Raw genomic sequence first — 18,222 nt, 5'->3', positions numbered from 1 at the left:
TTTGCAGCATGACAATGCAAAATAATTAGTAGGTTATATGGAGCACCAGTGCAGGAAAATCAAATTTATGTTAGTAACACTGACTGTGGTGCACGATATAATATTAAGGCAGTGGACATCAGTGGATGACAGCGACAGCCACTACATGAGTGCCGCCTTCATTCATTTACCACTACATTATTCAATTTTAAATAAATTAAGGTTTTTATTAATAATAAAATTACACAGAAAAACATTTGATGCATTTCAGGCAATTTTACCCATAATTACCCACTTTTCATATTCAATGGTAACTGTAGGAAAAACTTAATGTGAAATACGTGCACAAAGTTCCTCTGCTGCACTCAAGAAACCATTCCGCTTTCGCCTATGGCTCGGGCGTAAACGTTTCTTTCGGTGCAGCAAACTGTCACTTTGCGCACTAGTTGCACAAATAACTATTGACACACTTTTTGTTGGTCCAGGATGCCCCAGCTGCAGCAAGTGGAACCGGACCACCAGCTGGTGGCTTGAACCTGCAGAGACAGCTGCAACAGATGCGCGAGTTGGGTCTAACAGATGATGCACTCAACTTGCACGTACTCGCGTTGACCGGCGGTAATGTCCACGATGCCATAGATCTGGTGTACAGTGGCACCGCGCCACCGCCTCCTTAATCGTAGCAAATCGATTACACTGCTCCACTGCCTTCTTAATTGAAGCAAATCGATGGCACTGCTCCACTGCCTTCTTAATCGATTAAACTTTGTCACAGAGATAAAGAAATGGTAAAAAACAGTTCATATACAGTAAAACTTGATAATTATTTAATTATTTTTCTGTTCATTTATGTTTCGATTAAAATTTGTCAGAGATGAAAAATTGGCAAAAACACAGAGTTTCTATCCAAGTCTATTTGAAAATATATACAATAAGCAAACAGTTACTACATTTTAACAGAAGTAGTTGATTTTTTCCCTCTCATACTCCTTCTCCTTCTTCTTCTTCTTCTTCTATTATTTAATTATTTATTTACAATGCAAATGACACTAATGTAATAACACTGAAAGATAAAATAATAAGATAGTCCTTGTGCTATTTTCCTTCCAAATTTATAGGTGAAAAAGTCCGAAATAAGGTTAGAATTTCACGTGTACAATTTTGATAAAATTTCTTCTTCTCCTCTCTTCTTCTTCTTCTTCTTCTTCTCCTTCTCCTTCTTCTTCCTCCCATTCTTCTTCTTTTCCTTTTTCATTTTTGTCTTCTTCTTTTTGTTCTGGTTGTTTTTGTTGTTATTCTTATTCTTCTTCTGGACGGACCTGTTTTTTATTCTTCTTTCACTCTGTTTACTTGACAACGGTCAATTTTTCAGGAAATTTATTTAGGATTGAGAATATAGAGCTTGAAATTCTACACAATTTGAACCATGATTGAGCTAAATCTGTTCACAAATAGCAGAGTTATGATGTAGGTATCAAAGATATTCAAGGTGAGACAAATCAGTGGATTCCCAACTTTCAATCGAAGATTACTAGAAAACGGTCAATTTATCAGGAAAATTGTTAAGGGTTGAAAATATAGAGCTTGAAATTCCACACAGTTTGAACTGTGGTTGAGCTTAAACTGTTCACAAATAGCTGAGTTATCATTGAACAAAGCTATTTTCGACATGAAAATCAGTGGATTCCTAACTTTCAATCAAAGATTACTTGAAAACGGTCAATTTATCAGGAAAATTGTTAAGGGTTGAAAATATAGAGCTTGAAATTCTACACAATTTGAACTGTGGTTGAGCTTAAACTGTTCACAAATAGCTGAGTTATCATTGAACAAAGCTATTTTCGACATGAAAACTGACGAGGAGGAGGAGGAGAAAAAGGTTGAGAAGTAGGACGAAGGGGAGGAGGAGGATAGAGTTAATATTAAAAAGAGCTTTTTGAAGAAGCAGGTTTTTCTGATTATCAAGAAGGAGCAGGTTTGAAGGATTCAAAAAAAAATAATCATCTTAGAAAAATACTTTTATAACAATATTCAATCAACATGTGCTATCTCACGACAAACAATAATTTCGTTATTGATCATCAATAATTAATAAAACAATAATATTTTATTAATAATAAAATATTATTGTTAGCGATAACAATTTAATAGAGTTGCAGCTATAAATTTCATCAACCAGACTCCAAACAGAATTAGCAGCGTGCAAGTGGCATAATGGACGACTTTTAGTCTGTAAAGAAACAAAATTAAAATTTAACTTGAATTAAAATTTAATTTCAACTGTAGAAAAGATTAAAATTCACATTGAATTTCAAATCTTGAATATTATTTTCCATACTGTAAATTATGAAACCTTGATTCCAAAGATTAGACTATTGTATCAAATTATGGTGTTGTGTATCAAGTTGAGATGATACAGTATCATATTGTGTTGTGATACTATGTGGTGATAATATGCCATGGTGTTGGACCGTTATGTTGCAAATGTGAGTGTTAACTGAAGCCGATAGTCCTAGTAGTTGTTTTTGGTGAAGCTATGTGACGCTGGTAGTCAGGTATATGTTCTTTAGTTAGGTCCACGTTATAATGGCAATGGAGAAAGATAGGAGAACAACGTTGCCGATCATCTGTCTTGTCAATGCCTTCTATGAAGGTTAACTGATACGGTACCGGTTCTCGTTTAAAATAATCAATTATATTTCATCAAGCAAGAAATTATATTTTTCAATAATTTCATAATTAACATGAAATATTTTGTTAATTAGTTATTAATCCTACATTGTTAGAAGTCGATCTGGCAACAGAGCAAAGCGAGAAAGAGATACGGTAGTGCTATCCGCTTTGTTGAATGATAGACAAGGATAGCAATACCATTGCTAATCGAACACTGCCATTATAACGTGAACCTCACTATAGAATCACAAATCATGAAACCTTGATTTCAAATCAAGATCAAATTCTCAATTGAGAATTTGTTTAGAATCGAACCCAGTACCTCCTAATTGCCGGTCAGGAATGCTTACCCTTACACCAAACTGACAATCTCTGGATAGCAGTGCTCATTTTATACAAAGCCATAGCGGCCAGCCAGTTTACAGATGAAAATTACTGAGATATTGCAATTATTCAAATGCTAATAAATCAATAATTATTATTATTCAACAAAAATCCAAATTTCGTGGAAATCGTTAGAGCCGTTTTCGAGATCCGTTAAACATAAATAACCAGATATAAAAATAACCAGATATATAAATACAGAAATTGCATAGGGTATGCTTTTCGTGTAGTTGAGAAGTTGATATTGTGGTAATTATTCATACTGAATGAAAAAGAGTAAGAAATTGTCATAAAACCACTGATTTATTGATACTTAAAAAGACCGGTTTCGGTTATTACACCATTGTCAATCTATGATAGTCTATCATATCTGAAATCGACAATGCGGGTGTAATAACCGAAACCGGTCTTTCTAATTATTAATAAATCTATGGTTTTTTGCCAATTTCTTAGTCTTTTTCATTCAATAATAGTACCGGGCTTCATGATTCAGAGGCCCGGGTTCAAATCCCGGCCCGGGCAAGATATTTATCTCGGGCCACTCCCGTGTTTCGGATGGACACGTTAAGCCGTCGGTCCCGCTGCCTAGCAAGCAGTCGTTAGGTCATGTCAGAGGCCCTGAAATTGATCAGTTGCAACCTGAAAACTCTGACACCAGACCTGAGCCAGCCAGGTCACTCGATATTATTATTATTATTATTATTATTATTATTATTATTATTATTATTATTATTCAATAATAGGATATGAATCAGGTACTTGTGATTTTCATGAAATTTTACAGGTATGTTCCTTTTTTAATTGCGCGTCGACTTATATACAAGGTTTTTGAAAGTTTTGCATTTCATAATAATATAAAAGGAAAAAGGAGCCTCCTTCATACGCTAATATTAGAGTGAAAATCAGATTATAGAATTATTCATCATAAATCAGCTGACAAGTGATTACACAGATGTGTGGAGAAGCCAGTCTATTGCTGTATTTCCATAAGGTCTATAGTTTCAATCAGGTACTTGTGGATGAGAATACTGCGTGAGGTCTACTGTTCACAGAACTACTGGTATAATAGGATATGAATACTTACGTTTTCCGTCTCTTATAGCATTTATTCATGGAATCCATATCAGTCGATTCTTTGAGCAAATAAACCTTGAGACCTCTGGCATAGTTATAGTAATAAACACTCCAGTCAAAGTCTACAAGAGAGAAGTTGAATTTCTGTCTGTCTTTGTCAGTCATTTTGTTCCAAATGGCGTAGAGGTTATCGTCATCAAACTCCCATACTTTGCTGTTGTAGATTGACATCACGTCCATCAGATAATAGGCTTTACGGTAGAGTTTCATCAACCTGCAACATAAAATATAATAATAGAAATAATAAGCAGTCGTTAGGTCATGTCAGAGGCCCTGAAATTGATCAGTTGCGACCTGAAAACTCTGACACCAGACCTGAGCCAGCCAGGTCACTCGATATTATTATTATTATCATTTATAGAAATAATGATTTTATTTATCACAAGAATTCATAATACAATACAATAATTTGGGTAGCCGTCTAGTTGGCACCCCGACTACTTGACACCTGGTCATTTTGGCCATAGGCGACTACTTGTACCCTCGTAAAAATATACCATTGCCGTCAAGTTGTCCCCCGACTACTTGACACCTACTGGACCGGAGGTGTCAACTAGTCCCGACCGTAAACGACAACTTGACACCTCGCACCCTCACGTCAGAGTGTCCCCCCGACTAGTTGTCACCTCCTCAGAAAGGAGACAACTAGACGGGTATGGCTCATGTCTACTTATCCCCTAAAAACCGGTTTTAAAAGGGGACAAGTAGTCGGGGTGTAAAGTAGTTTGGGTGTCAAGTAGTTAGGATGGCAAGTAGTCGGGGTGTTAAGTAGTCAGGGTGTCAAGTAGTTAGGATGGCAAATAGTCTGGGTGTTAAGTAGTCGGGGTGTCAAGTCGTTAGGATGGCAAGTAGTCGGGGTGTTAAGTAGTCGGGGTGTCAAGTAGTTAGGATGGCAAGTAGTCGGGGTGTCAAGTAGTCGGTGTGTCAAGTAGTCGGGGTGTAAAGTAGTTTGGGTGTCAAGTAGTTAGGATGGCAAGTAGTCGGGGGTCAAGTAGCTAGGATGGCAAATAGTCGGGGTGTCAAGTAGTTAGGATGGCAAGTAGTCGGGGTGTTAAGTAGTCAGGGTGTCAAGTAGTTAGGATGGCAAGTAGTCGGGGTGTCAAGTAGTTGGGGTGTCAAGTAGTTAGGATGGCAAGTAGTCGGGGTGGCACCTAGTCGCGTACCCAATAATTTCTGTAATAATAACAACTGAAAATTAATATTAATGATAGAGTAAGATGATAGATATGAAATACTCATTGACATTACATGGTTCATATACATTAGAAGGGGAAGATGACAGGATGGGGAAAGAAGAAGAAGGAGATGGAGAAGAAGAAGAAGAGGAAGAAGCAGGAGAAAACAGGTTGGGAAGAAGAGGAAGACAAAGATAGAGAAGGAGTCGGGACTAGAAGAGGGGGAAGAAGTAGACAGGTATAGAATAGAATAGAATAGCTGCCTTTATTTTTACCTAGGAGGGCGGAGTTAGGGCGCAGCCGGCCCTCTCTTACACTCAACCCTCAAAAGGGTGGGAGAGAAGAAGAGAAGAAAACAGCAGGACGAGAAGAGGAAGACAAAAATAGAGAAGGAGTCAGGACTAGAAGGAAGAGAAGAGGAAGAAGATATGAAGAGGAAGAGAAGATGGAGACAGGAGAAGGAGAAGAAGAAGAAGAAAGGAGGAGGAGAAGAAAAAGACAAAGATAATGAAGAAGACTGGACAAGAAGAAGAAGAAGACCGGAGGAATAGAAGAAGAAAAAGACAAAGAAGAAGACATGAAGAGGAGGAGAAGATGGAGACAGGAGAAGGAGAAGAAGAAGAAAAAGAAGAAAGGAGGAGGAGGAGGAGAAAAAGACAAAGATAATGAAGAAGACTGGACAAGAAGAAGAGGAAGACCGGAGGAGTAGAAGAAGAAAAAGACAGGACACCGAGAAAAAGGCAGGAGAAGAATAAAAAGACAGTATGAGCAGAAGAGGAAGAAGAAGAAGAAGGAGACAGTAGGGGAAGAGGAAGAATAAGAAGAAGATGAAGAAGAAAACAGGAGGAGGAGGAGGAGGTGGAGGAGGAGGAGAAGACACCTGCTAGCTAGTATTTCTAAAAATATCGAGACACTGAGCTTCGCTCGTTATTTATTCATTGATAAACAGAACACAATTCTTCTAAATGATTGGGGAAGGACTAACAGGCACAGCCCAAAATTGTTTCTTCCCCGAATTTTGATTTATACACTATGAGGGCCGGTTTCCGAGCTCGGTATTTTTCTAAGTCCTAGACTTTAAACAGCTGGAGTCAGAAAATTGGCTTTCCAAAACGGGGCGTAGTCGCAGTCACGATTGAATTAAATTTCAAAAAAACTAGAAAATTGAACACAAAATAGAATAAAGAAAAAATAGTGTAAAGTTTCAGCTATTTTTAATTATTCAGAAATGTTTAATTTCGTCAAGGAAAAACGTTTCAAATTATATAAATGAGAAAATAAAAACTGTGACTACTGTTATAAAAACTGCGACTACGCCCCGTTTTGGAAAGACTCCAGCTGTTTTAAGTCTAGGACTTAATTTATATTTATACCCTAGATGGCTATTTATAAGCCCTATCAACTGACATGAGTCTCATTTCTGAGAAAATTGCAGGAGCTCCGTAATATTCCTGAGAAGAATGAATTTTGTTAAATTTCTATCACGATTTTCTCAAAAATGACTTGACCGATTTTTTTCAAATTCATACCCTGTATAGTTATTTATCAGCTCTAATAACTGGCATGAGTCTCCTCCCTGTGAAACTTACAGGGGATCCACCCCATCCCTGAGAAATTTACTTTGTAACCTCCTTCTCGTGCGTGAGGTAGGTAGGTAGAGCAGTTTATTCAAAAGAACACATGTCGATATTTTATTTGTAGAACAGCTGTTTTGACAACTTTTAAAAAATCCTCAAATTTCATAATTCAAACAAAGGAAAATGTACTCTGAAAACAATAACAATAGTATAATCATAGTTTTAATTATTTAGCCGCCAATCGGCATCATGTTATTCCCCGAAATTATCCTCGTTCAAGAATGAGGCTTAAAGATCAATGAGCAAGGAAAGTTGTGTGAGTGTACCACACCAGATTTTTACTTTCCTTGCCCTATTACCATAGGTAAGGAAAGTATTGCTTTCCAAAAAAAATTAAGGTACCCTAATTTCATGTTTTCTATACGTTTCAAGGTCCCTTGAGTCCAAAAAAATGATTTTTGGGTGTTGGTCTGTATGTGTGTGTGTGTGTGTGTGTGTGTGTATGTGTGTATGTCTGTGAACACGATAACTCCATTCCTAATTAACCGATTGACTTGAAATTTCAAACTTAAGGTTCTTATACCTTGAGGATCCGACAATAAGAAATTCAATAAAATTCAATCCAAGATGGCGGAAAAAATGGCGGATAATTACTAAAAAAACATGTTTTTCACGTTTTTCTCGAAAACGGCTCTAACGATTTTTTTCAAATTTATACCATGGATAGCTATTTATAAGCCCTATCAACTGGCATAGGTCTCATTTCTGGGGAAATTTCAGGAGCTCCGTAATATTCTTGAGAAAAATGGCGGATAATGACTAAAAAACCATGTTTTTCACGGTTTTCTCGAAAACGGCTGCAACGATATTCTTCAAATTCATACCATAGATAGATATTCATAAGCACTATCAACTGGCATGAGTCTCATTTCTGGGAAAATTCCATGAGCTTCGTAATAATCTTGAGAAAAATGGCGGATAATGACTAAAAAACCATGTTTTTTCTCTATGATATGACTTACAATGGTTTTTGGCCCTTGAATTTCAGCATAGCATCCATGATTATGCCTGGAATAATGTGTAGAAATAGATTGAGTACGTTGTAGAGTAGGCGGTTTTCTGTGAGTATTCCGAAGGGTTCCCACAAGTGGCGTTCGGAGGCCAGGTTAGGGTGATTCAGGTCTGTTTGCTCATAGAATGACGACATATATTCCCATGTGATTGGACTTTTGTTGCAGGATACTATGTTGTAGACTGGCATCTGGGAACTTGCAAAATAAAACAAACAATTATCAACCAATCAAATTATTAATAGTAATTTACGTAACAAGTCCGGTAACGATAATTTACCGCATAAGTATGATAGTTTCTGCCCGAAACGTAGTTGAGGGCAGAATTATCATATGAATATATTCATATAAATACGTTACCGTACAATATTTTTTTCCTACAGTTACGTTGAAAAGTGGCCATTGCTGCACTGATTACAGAACGCAAAGAATCACTTTTCCGCTCTAGTGCGGGAAAAATCTTTTCTGCACTCCAGATTTGCAACATGGCAACGCAAAATACTTAGTAGGTTATATGGAGCAACAGTGCAGCAAAATCAAAATGAAGTTGGTAACAGTGACTGCTGTGGCTGCTATAGTGAGCAGAGGTGCAACCAAGCACAACGCGCTAATTATTAGTATTAGATATTATAACCAAGCACAACATTTTTATTCAATTTGACAATAAATTAAGGTTTTTATCAATAAAAATTACACCAGAAAACATTTGATGCATTTCAGGCAATTTTACCCATAATTACCCACTTTTCATATTCAATGGTAACTGTAGGAAAAACTTAATGTGAAATACGTGCGCAAAGTTCCTCTGCTGCACTCAACAAACCATTCCGCCCGAGCCTACGGCTCGGGCGTAAACGTTTCTTTCGGTGCAGCAAACTGTCACTTTGCGCACTAGTTGCACAAATAACTATTGTCATACTTATCTGAGAAAGAATAATATTACGGAGAAACAGGAACCATTATCTACTGCTGCTTGAGCTACTGCATTCTATAAACATGACCTAGTCCGTAGCGCCTAGTTTATAACAGACAGAACCTTGAGCTCAAATTAAATATAAAGGCCTAAATTATAAGATTTCAGATGAGTTCTTATAATTTGAAACTCCTTAAATGAGTTCCTTAATTATTTGAGTTAATAAATCAATTACTAGCCGTCAGGCTCGCTTCGCTCGCCATATCCGTCTAGCTAGGGGGCTCCGCCCCCTGGACCCCCGTCTGGATCGTCCAAAAATGAGATCAGCAGGCTCGCTCCACTCGCCTGCATTTTTCATTTGAGCATTTTTATCATATGTTAGGACGATCCAGTCGGGGGTCCAGACTAAACGTTTGGCTGAACGGATATGGCGAGCGAAGCGAGCCTGACGGCCTGACGATATTCCCAGGATTGAAGTAGCAGTGCCCAATCAATTTCTCCGCGATAAATGCATTTAAATCTTCAACTTGGTGCCAACCTAACAAAGTCAACTCAACTTAATGCCAACCTGACAAAATTATTAATTTAGTTGCAAGTTAACAACTGTTTCGAAGAGGTACTCTATCTAGATTATAGTTCTATAGTAACATATGATATGGAAATTTCAATTATAATTAAGAGATTGGGAGAAGAAGAATATACATGCTAAAAGACGAACTTTAAACCCTTAAAAACAACCCTTAGAGTTGAAATATTGCCAAAAGATTTCTTAGTGCGCCTCTAAAGGGCCAACTCAACATACCTACCGAATTTGAACGTTTTTGGTCCGGTAGATTTTTAGTTATGCGAGTGAGTGAGTGCCATTTCGCTTTTATATATATAGACTCAGATGTTATTAGTCCTAATATACTCGACTGTAAAGAGAACATATGATCTCTTTACAGTATAGTATGCTGTAATGAAAATCACTTGTTTTCTTCTTCTGAAAACAGCTGTTTACAGGCTGATTTAATGCATGGAAAACAGCTGCAATTGAGTAAGTATGACAAAAACAAATTTGAAGTAATTATATGGGTTTACTCTCTATACAGAATGTTTATGAACTCCTTACCCTCTAGGGATTTGTTCCTAGGTAAACTAGTAGTTCTTTGAACAGTAAACCTCACGCAGTATTCTCATCCACAAGTACCTGATTGAAACTATAGACCTTATGGAAATACAGCAATAAACTGGCTTCTCCACACATCTGTGTAATCACTTGGCAGCTGATTTATGATGAATAATTCTATAGTCTGATTTTGACTCTAATATTGGCGTATGAAGGAGGCTCCTTTTTCTTTTTATACTAGTAGTTCTGTGAACAGTAGACCTCGCGCTCAGTAAGTTACATTGACCTGTTGTTATGTTTTCTCAAAAATTAATAGACAATTTATCAATTGAAAATGTCTAGAAAAAATCCTAAATAAACATAGAGTTTTCTGTCCTATATCGTACCGTGACGTGTCGCCCTGGAATGTGAGTGTGAGCGCTGTTATCAGGTCTGGCTGCAACTGTCTACAACGTTGATGGAAAGATACAATTTTCAAGATGTTCGATGTTTTTGAACAGGTAGTATTATAGTCAACTGTCTACTAACGTTAATGAAAAGATACATTTTCAAGATGTTCGATGTTTTTGAACGAGTAGTATTATAGTCTACTAGACAGCTGATATATAATGAATTATTCTAAAGTCTGATTTTTACGGTAATATTGGCGTTCAATGGAGACTCCTTTTCCTTTTATATTATCCTTGAAATGCAAAATTTCCAAGAAACCTTGTATATACGTCGACGTGCAATTAAAAAAGGAACATACCTGACAAATTTCATGAAAATCTATCACCGCGTTTCGCAGTAAATGCGGAACATATGAACATATAAACATTTAAACATTAAGAGAAATGCCAAACCATCGACTTGAATCTTAGACCTCACTTCGCTCGGTCAATAATATTTAGACTATTTTCAAGTCTCTTTCTTGAAGTAGTCGTGAAAAAATCGATTTTACATTAATTCTAGCTTGTTATCTCATGTCTATGGAAAAACGCACTAGAAATCACGCAAGGTTTTCTTTGGAGGGCGCTGGAGAACTCATTTTTTGATGTACAGCGCATGAAGATATATTGTTTCAAAGTTGAAATAACGCTCTAAATTTCATAGATTTGAAATTCCTCTGTATCCCTTGCACAAAATGTTATAATGGAATGGAATTTGAAAAAAAATTAGAGAGACGTTTTTTGGGCTTTTGAAGGTTATAACTAAAAAATATGTGTTTTAGAGGAAAGTTTTATAGAACATAAATTGTAGAGGAAGATTTTATAAATATTTTCGTCTAGAAAAACGGTTGAATATCTTGAACGGTTTTTGAAATACAAGTGATATAGCAAACCCTGAAAATTTTGGCAGCCATCTTGTTTGTGAGGTGTTTGCCTGGGAATTTTGACTTATCATCATCATGATCCTTATTATGCTAGACCTATCGAAGGAATCGAGACATCTTCCAAGGCTGTTACCCAAAAATGACATTCGCGCCCAGACTGTAACATGACATAACCTCAATTTCAATGTGGAATTCACAAAATGGCCAGCTCGAATACTGCCATAACTGAAGATGTGGCAGTCTTGCAGCAGATTGAGTTGGTAGTCCTTCTGATGAAATAAATACATAAATATGATGCTATATTGGCATTGGCTTGTGGTACTATTGCAGCATATGTAATAGTGTATTGACATAATTTTAGCATGAGGAGCAGGATTTTGTATTTTTACTTTCCTTGCCCTATTCACATAGGTAAAGAAAGTATTGCTTTCCAAAAAAAATAAAGATATCCCAATTTCTAAATTTCTATACGTTTCAAGGTCCCCTGAGTCCAAAAAAGTGGTTTTTGGGTATTGGTCTGTATGTGTGTGTGTGTGTGTGTGTGTGTGTGTGTGTGTGTGTGTGTGTGTGTGGGGGTGTGTTGTGTGTGTGTGTGGTGTGTGTGTGTGTGTGTGTGTGTGGTGTGTGTGTGTGTGTGTGTGTGTGTGTGTGTGTGGTGTGTGTTGTGTGTGTGGTGTGTGTGTGTGTTGTGTGTGTGGTGTGTGGTTGTGTGTGTGGTGTGTGTTGTGTGGTGTGTGTGTGTGTGTGTGTGTGTGTGTGTGTGTGTGTGTGTGGTGTGTGTGTGTGTTGTGTGTTGTGTGTGTGTGTGTGTGTGTGTGTGTGTGTGTGTGTGTGGTGTGTGGTGTGTGTGTGTGTGTGTGTGTGTGTGTTGTGTGTGTGTGTGGTGTGTGGTGTGTGTGGTGTGTGTGTGTGTGGTGTGTGTGTGTGTGTGGTGTGTGTGTGTGTGTGTGTGTGGTGTGTGTGTGTGGGTGTGTGTGTTGTGGGTGTGTGTTGTGTGTGTGTGGTGTGTGTGTGTGTGTGTGTGTGTGTGTGTGTGTGTGTGTGTGTGTGGTGTGTGTGTGTGTGTGTGGTGTGTGGTGGTGTGTGTGGTGTGTGTGTGGTGTGTGTTGTGTGTGTGTGTGTGTGTGTGTGGTGTGTGTGTGTGGTGTGTGTGTGTGTGTGTGTGTGTGGTGGGTGTGTGGGTGTGTGTGTGGTGTGTGTGTGTGTGTGTGTGTGGTGTGTGTGTGGTGTGTGTGTGTGTGTGTGTGTGTGTGTGGTGTGTTGGTGTGTGTGTGGTGTGTGTGTGTTGTGTGGTGTGGTGTGGGGTGGTGTGTGTGTGTGTGTGTGTGTGTGTGTGTGTGTGTGTGTGTGTGTGGTGTGTGTGTGTGTGTGTGTGTGTGTGTGGTGGTGTGTGTGGGTTTGTGTGTGTGTGGTGTGTGTGTTGTGTGTGTGTGTGTGTGTATGAGTGTATGTGCGTCTGTGTACACGATATCTCATCTCCCAATTAACGGAATGACTTGAAATTTGGAACTTAAGGTCCTTACACTATAAGGATCCGACACAAACAATTTCGATCAAATGCAATTCAAGATGGCGGCTAAAATGGCGAAAATGTTGTCAAAAACAGGGTTTTTCGCGATTTTCTCAAAAATGGCTCCAACGATTTTGACCAAATTCACACCTGAAATAGTAATTGGAAAGCTCAATCAACTGCCACAAGTCCCATTTTTGTAAAAATTTCAGGAGCTCCGCCCCATCTATGCAGTTTCATTTTAGATTTCCAATTATCAGGTCTCAGATATGATTTAAACGAAAAATTTCGAGTAGAAAAGATTAAGCATGACAATCTCTTCAGTCCAGTAACATTTTCACCTAAAATTGAAAATAAGCTTGAAATTTAGAAAATGTGATTATTCAATTGCAAACTGTTTGGCAACTGTTGATTATTAAATCATTCATTTTGAAGAGATAACAGATCTCGTGTGTACCAGCTTCATTGTCCTGTCACCAGCTGGCTGAGATCTTCGAAAGTAGACTTGAGATGGACGTGAACACTAGCGTCAGGTGATCAATTTTCATAACGGCAAGGAAAGTTTGTGAGTGCACCATACCAGATTTTTTTGACTTGTGCAGTATTGCAGCTGATAGGAAAAGTCTGATAGGAAAAAAGGATTGCATCCTCCTCCACATGTGCATAGGCTGTTGAAACGTATGTCTTTTCAGAAGTCCCTAAGAAAACGGCCTACGCTCATGTGGAGGAGAATGGGGACGATGACAGACTGTGCTGACGCCAACCTTTTCTGTCGGCAAAGTGGGCTACCGCCAAAGTTGAACGCCGTCAAAGTTGGCTGCATTCCTTAGAGTGCAGGTTTGGCGGTGCATGCAATGACAAACTGGGCTGAAAAACCAGCCCAGTTTGTCATCAGCCCACTTTGTCACGAGCCCAGTTTGTCGTCGGCCCACTTTGTCTCCAGCCCAGTAGCTATTTGTTCTCTATGCTACAGCATACCTTGAAGGTTTGTGACGTGGCAGATCCCATGTAGCGGCTACAATAGCTGAAGCCACCTTATCTGCAGGAATAAGATCAGTTTTCTTTTCTTTGCCTATACATATAGCCCTCATAATTCCCAGTAGAACACCCAGAAACATGGCGGTTGGTCCGTTTAGGCCTTTGAGCCAGTTGTCGATTGGCTCCGCTCCTGTGCTTATTACTGGAAATGAAAATAGGTTAAGCGTGAATTAGTATATCATGTCACATGAACGGGAAGGGACCATTTGCAGGCAAGAGGATTATGTTTTCTATAGTGAGGTCCACGTTATAATGACAGTGGATAAAGATAGAAAAAATAGCGATGCCGATTCTCCGAATAAATCATAGTTATTTGTGCAACTAGTGCGCAAAGTGACAGTTTTCTGCACCGAAAGAAACGGCTCGTGCGGAATGATGGTTTCTTGAGTGCAGCAAACGAACTTTGCGCACATATTTCACATTAAATTTTTCCTACAGTTAACATTGAATATGAAAAGTGGGTAATTATGGGTAAAATTCCCTGAAATTTTATTATTAATAAAAGCCTTAATTTATTTAAAATTGAATAATAATAATTGAATTATAATGATTAGTAATTCAATTGAAAATTTATCTGACTGCTTGAAGGGGGTTTATCTTATGTAAGCATTGAAATGACAATAATCATGGCACATAATGGCAAGGCAACGCTGTTCTCCACTGCCATATTAACGTGGGCCTCACTATGAGTATTACCAACTTAATTTTGATTTTCCTGCACTGGTGCTCCATATAACCTACTAACTATTTTGCGTTGTCATGCTGCAAATCTGGAGTACGCAAAGTACTCACTTTGCGCACTAGTGCGGAAAAGTGATTCTTTGCGGCCTGCAATCAGTGCACAAATGGTCACTTTTCAAGGTATCTGTAGGAAAATTATATTCCTACACTGTCAAAAACATAATTGGCATCGTTGTGAACCTAGAATTGGATAGTACTACCGGCTTTGTTGAATGATAGACAAGGATATCAAGACCAAAGTTGATCAAATACTGTCATTATAACGTGGACCTCACTATAGTCGATGCGTTAGCCAAGATCCATATTATAATGGAAGTGTTTGTTTATCACAAGTTGTTCTCATTACAGCATACTCTACTGTAATTAAACCATATGTTTTCTTTACAGTCGAGTATGTTTCCTAGTTCCGAAATAGGAACAGAAAAACTGCCACAAAAAACCACCTTCAGCGCTCCAGGTGGAAGTTTTGTCAACTTCAACAAAATTCCTGATTCGAAATTTGTAAACTAGGTTATGTTTATGGAATGCATGTAGTAACTTTCCTGATAGTATTGCTATCATGTCTATCAACAAAGCAGATAGCACTATCTCTTTCTCGCTTTGCTCTGTTGCCAGATCGTCTTTTAACAATGTAGAATTAATAATTAATCAACAAAATATTTTATCTTAATTATGAAAATTCATTATATGAAATAATTTCCAAATATAATTTCTTGCTTGATAAAATATAATTGGTTATTTTAAACAAGAATGAACCTTTAATATTACATCAATAAACCTGTATCAGCTACTGTCTTTAGAAGGCATTGACTAGACAGAGGTTCGGCAATGTTGCTCTCCCATCTTTCTCCACTGCCATTATAACGTGGACCTCACTATAGAATTTCATTCGAATGTTTATGAGATGTATTCAGCTCCTAATAGTATCTTAAGACACAAGGACGGGAAGAGGCATTTTGCAGGCGAGAGGATGTTTCTAGTCGAGGCATTAGCCTCGACTAGAATTTCATTGGATCACTGCACAAGAAATTCACGTCCAAGTAACATACACTTGTAATAGTGTGAATATTGAGTGGGTATTATTGTAGTTGTTTGTGTGTATCTTATATTATTTTTCAGGTTTTTGAACTGGAATGAACTTCGATTTTTACTGTTTGTTGAACCCTGCGTTTTTAGTGTGAGAATTGACTCTGTCTTGTTTGAATTTGCTAACTTGTTGCTTAGTTGTCAAAATTAAAGCAATTTTCGTGCATTTTCCAAGTGCAGTTTCAATATCATGTCGAAAAAGCCACTGTATTTGAAAATTGTACGAGCATTGACCTTTTTGCAGCTTTGGCTTTTCCACTGGAAGTTATGCTCAACGCTCGTGGAGGGGGAATAATTTTCAGTGAAAAGGCGACAGTGGGAATTGAGACGTAACTGGGAAAACATGTAACGGTGTGCGAGCCTCGGTCCTCTGATTGGCCCATTCCCATTCAGAGGGACAAATTGTTATGTTTTCAGTTATCAGTAATTTTTATCTAGTTGAATAGGAAACAAAATTTTATAGAGTTAGTGGAGTAGAATCAGGAAATTATTTGTGCGTGTGAGTTCAAGTATAGTGAGTGTTATTAAAGCGTATGTGAGTGTTTCTGAAGAGTCCAAGTTTGAATATTGTTAAAATGGTGAGTGCCGAACTTTTGTTGTTTTTCTTATTAAGCTCAAAATTTAATTCCATAGAATGGCCGAGGCCCAAATTTAAATGCAGCAAGTTAGCAGGTTCCCAAAATGTATAGATTAAAAATTGAATATGTCTTCTTGACCTGAATCGATTGCTGAATAACTTTGTTATGTTTGAAAATTTGACATGTTACCTGACTTTTATTAATTCGTTCTACCTATTTAGAGTTCAATAAACCTGAAGTTGAATTATATTAGTATTTTTCATTGAAGTTCCTGGCTCGTAGTTGCTAGTTGCTATAATAGGTGACAATTTTATAATAATGACTAGCCGTCAGGCTCGCTTCGCTCGCCATATCCGTCTAGCCAGGGGGCTCCGCCCCCTGGACCCCCGACTGGATCGTCCAAGAATGAGATCAGCAGGCTCGCTTCGCTCGCCTGCATTTTTTCATTTTTATCATATTATATTAGGACAATCCAGTCGGGGGTCCAGACTAAACGTCTGGCTAAACAGATATGGCGAACGAAGCGTGCCTGACGGCTAGTAATATAATATTCCCAGGATTGAAGTAGCAGTGCCCAATCAATTTTTCCGCGATAAATGCATTTAAATCTTCAACTTGGTGCCAACCTAACAAAATCAACTCAACTTAATGCCAACCTGACAAAATTATTAATTTAGTTGCCAGTTAACAACTGTTTCGAAGAGGTACTCTATCTAGATTATAGTTCTATAGTAACATATGATATGGAAATTTCAATTCTAATCAAGAGATTGGGAGAAGAAGAATATACATGCTAAAAGACGAACTTTAAACCCTTAAAACAACCCTTAGAGTTGAAATATTGCCAAAAGATTTCTTAGTGCGCCTCTAAAGGGCCAACTGAACATACCTACCAAATTTGAACATTTTTGGTCCGGTAGATTTTTAGTTATGCGAGTGAGTGAGTGAGTGAGTGAGTGAGTGAGTGAATGCCATTTCGCTTTTATATATATAGATGATAATCTGTGCATTTGAATGAACGATTCCACTAAAAGCTCCCAACCAATCAAGAATTCAAATACCGGTAGATGATTTGATAGCAGTAAACTTTAGCCAATATTATAGAAAAGAATAAACAACCCCCCTCCGTTTACACACTTTTTTTTGTCATAATAGTCTAAAGAAGAATAATTGGAAAATTGAAAACATCAGCTGCTTGTGCTGAAGTTACTACATGCCAAAGTTAGTAGATCACTCACAGGTGTAAGATTCGAAGTGGTGGGGGGAACGCCAGTGTGACGTCACGTGTAGTAAAAATGTTCTAGAGTAACCACACTGAGCATACAGTTTATTCACTGTATCTTCAAAATACATCGTCGTTTAATCCCCTCAAGATTGACCTAGAACTTGAAAATTTTCCATACTTATAGCGATTGAATCACTGATTCTAATGATGTTGTTGAATATTTCAAGTTCATTCAACTTGTTTGAATAAAGTTAAGTTGAAAGTTTTTCAAGAATCTAAAAACGTGACACGAAAAAGTTAATAAGCTGGAAAAGCGTTAGTAGACAACGTTATACTATTATAATTTCAGATTAACCCATAAAAAATCTTGATAAACCAATGCATTGCGATAAACCGATAAACCGATCCCAATAAATCCGAAGAATTTCATTCATATAAATGCACTGAACACATGCTGGTATCGAGCTCATGTTCTACGAGAATCAAAATATCTCATCCCCGAAATTCACAAGTTGATGTATAGCCAAACTACAAAATATGAACACGACCTAGAAGATGAAGAAACCTTAAGGGTTCAAAAAGGAGGGTTAGGAGGTGGGGTTTTTGATTTTATATGGCAAAATACTAGTATTATTCAAATGTTTTTGATAATTATTGTAAAGCAGAAACAGAAATCTTGCATTTCAGAAAATGTTTGTGTTATATAATTTGACTATACG

At 37.7% G+C, this 18,222-nt stretch overlaps 2 protein-coding genes across 3 annotated transcripts in view; one reads left to right on the top strand and one right to left on the bottom strand.

Moving 5' to 3' along the window:
* The window catches only part of LOC111054738 (ubiquitin-like protein 7), a 46,311-nt gene extending 45,386 nt beyond the window's left edge, over positions 1–925 (top strand). Inside the window, exon 9 of the mRNA XM_039435946.1 lies at positions 465–925. Coding sequence (XP_039291880.1) covers positions 465–656 — 192 coding nt within the window. The 3' untranslated portion in view covers positions 657–925. The remainder of the gene's footprint in view (positions 1–464) is intronic.
* A 926-nt stretch (positions 926–1,851) lies between these two features.
* LOC111062040 (fatty acyl-CoA reductase wat) overlaps positions 1,852–18,222 on the bottom strand; it is a 36,862-nt gene continuing 20,491 nt past the window's right edge. Inside the window, exons 7-10 of one of the 2 annotated variants that reach the window (XM_039435939.1) lie at positions 13,814–14,015; positions 7,945–8,190; positions 4,121–4,384; positions 1,852–2,209 (exon numbers count right to left, since the gene is read on the bottom strand). In XM_039435939.1, the coding sequence (XP_039291873.1) occupies positions 2,110–2,209; positions 4,121–4,384; positions 7,945–8,190; positions 13,814–14,015 (812 nt within the window). In that variant the 3' untranslated portion in view covers positions 1,852–2,109. The remainder of the gene's footprint in view (positions 2,210–4,120; positions 4,385–7,944; positions 8,191–13,813; positions 14,016–18,222) is intronic. The other variant, XM_039435940.1, reaches the window with a different exon arrangement.

The sequence above is a fragment of the Nilaparvata lugens genome, chromosome 9 (genome assembly GCF_014356525.2).
Source record: "Nilaparvata lugens isolate BPH chromosome 9, ASM1435652v1, whole genome shotgun sequence".
NCBI classification, from domain to species: domain Eukaryota; kingdom Metazoa; phylum Arthropoda; class Insecta; order Hemiptera; family Delphacidae; genus Nilaparvata; species Nilaparvata lugens.
The sequence above is the reverse complement of the archived record's forward strand: the minus strand, read 5'-3'. Positions and strand labels throughout refer to the sequence as shown.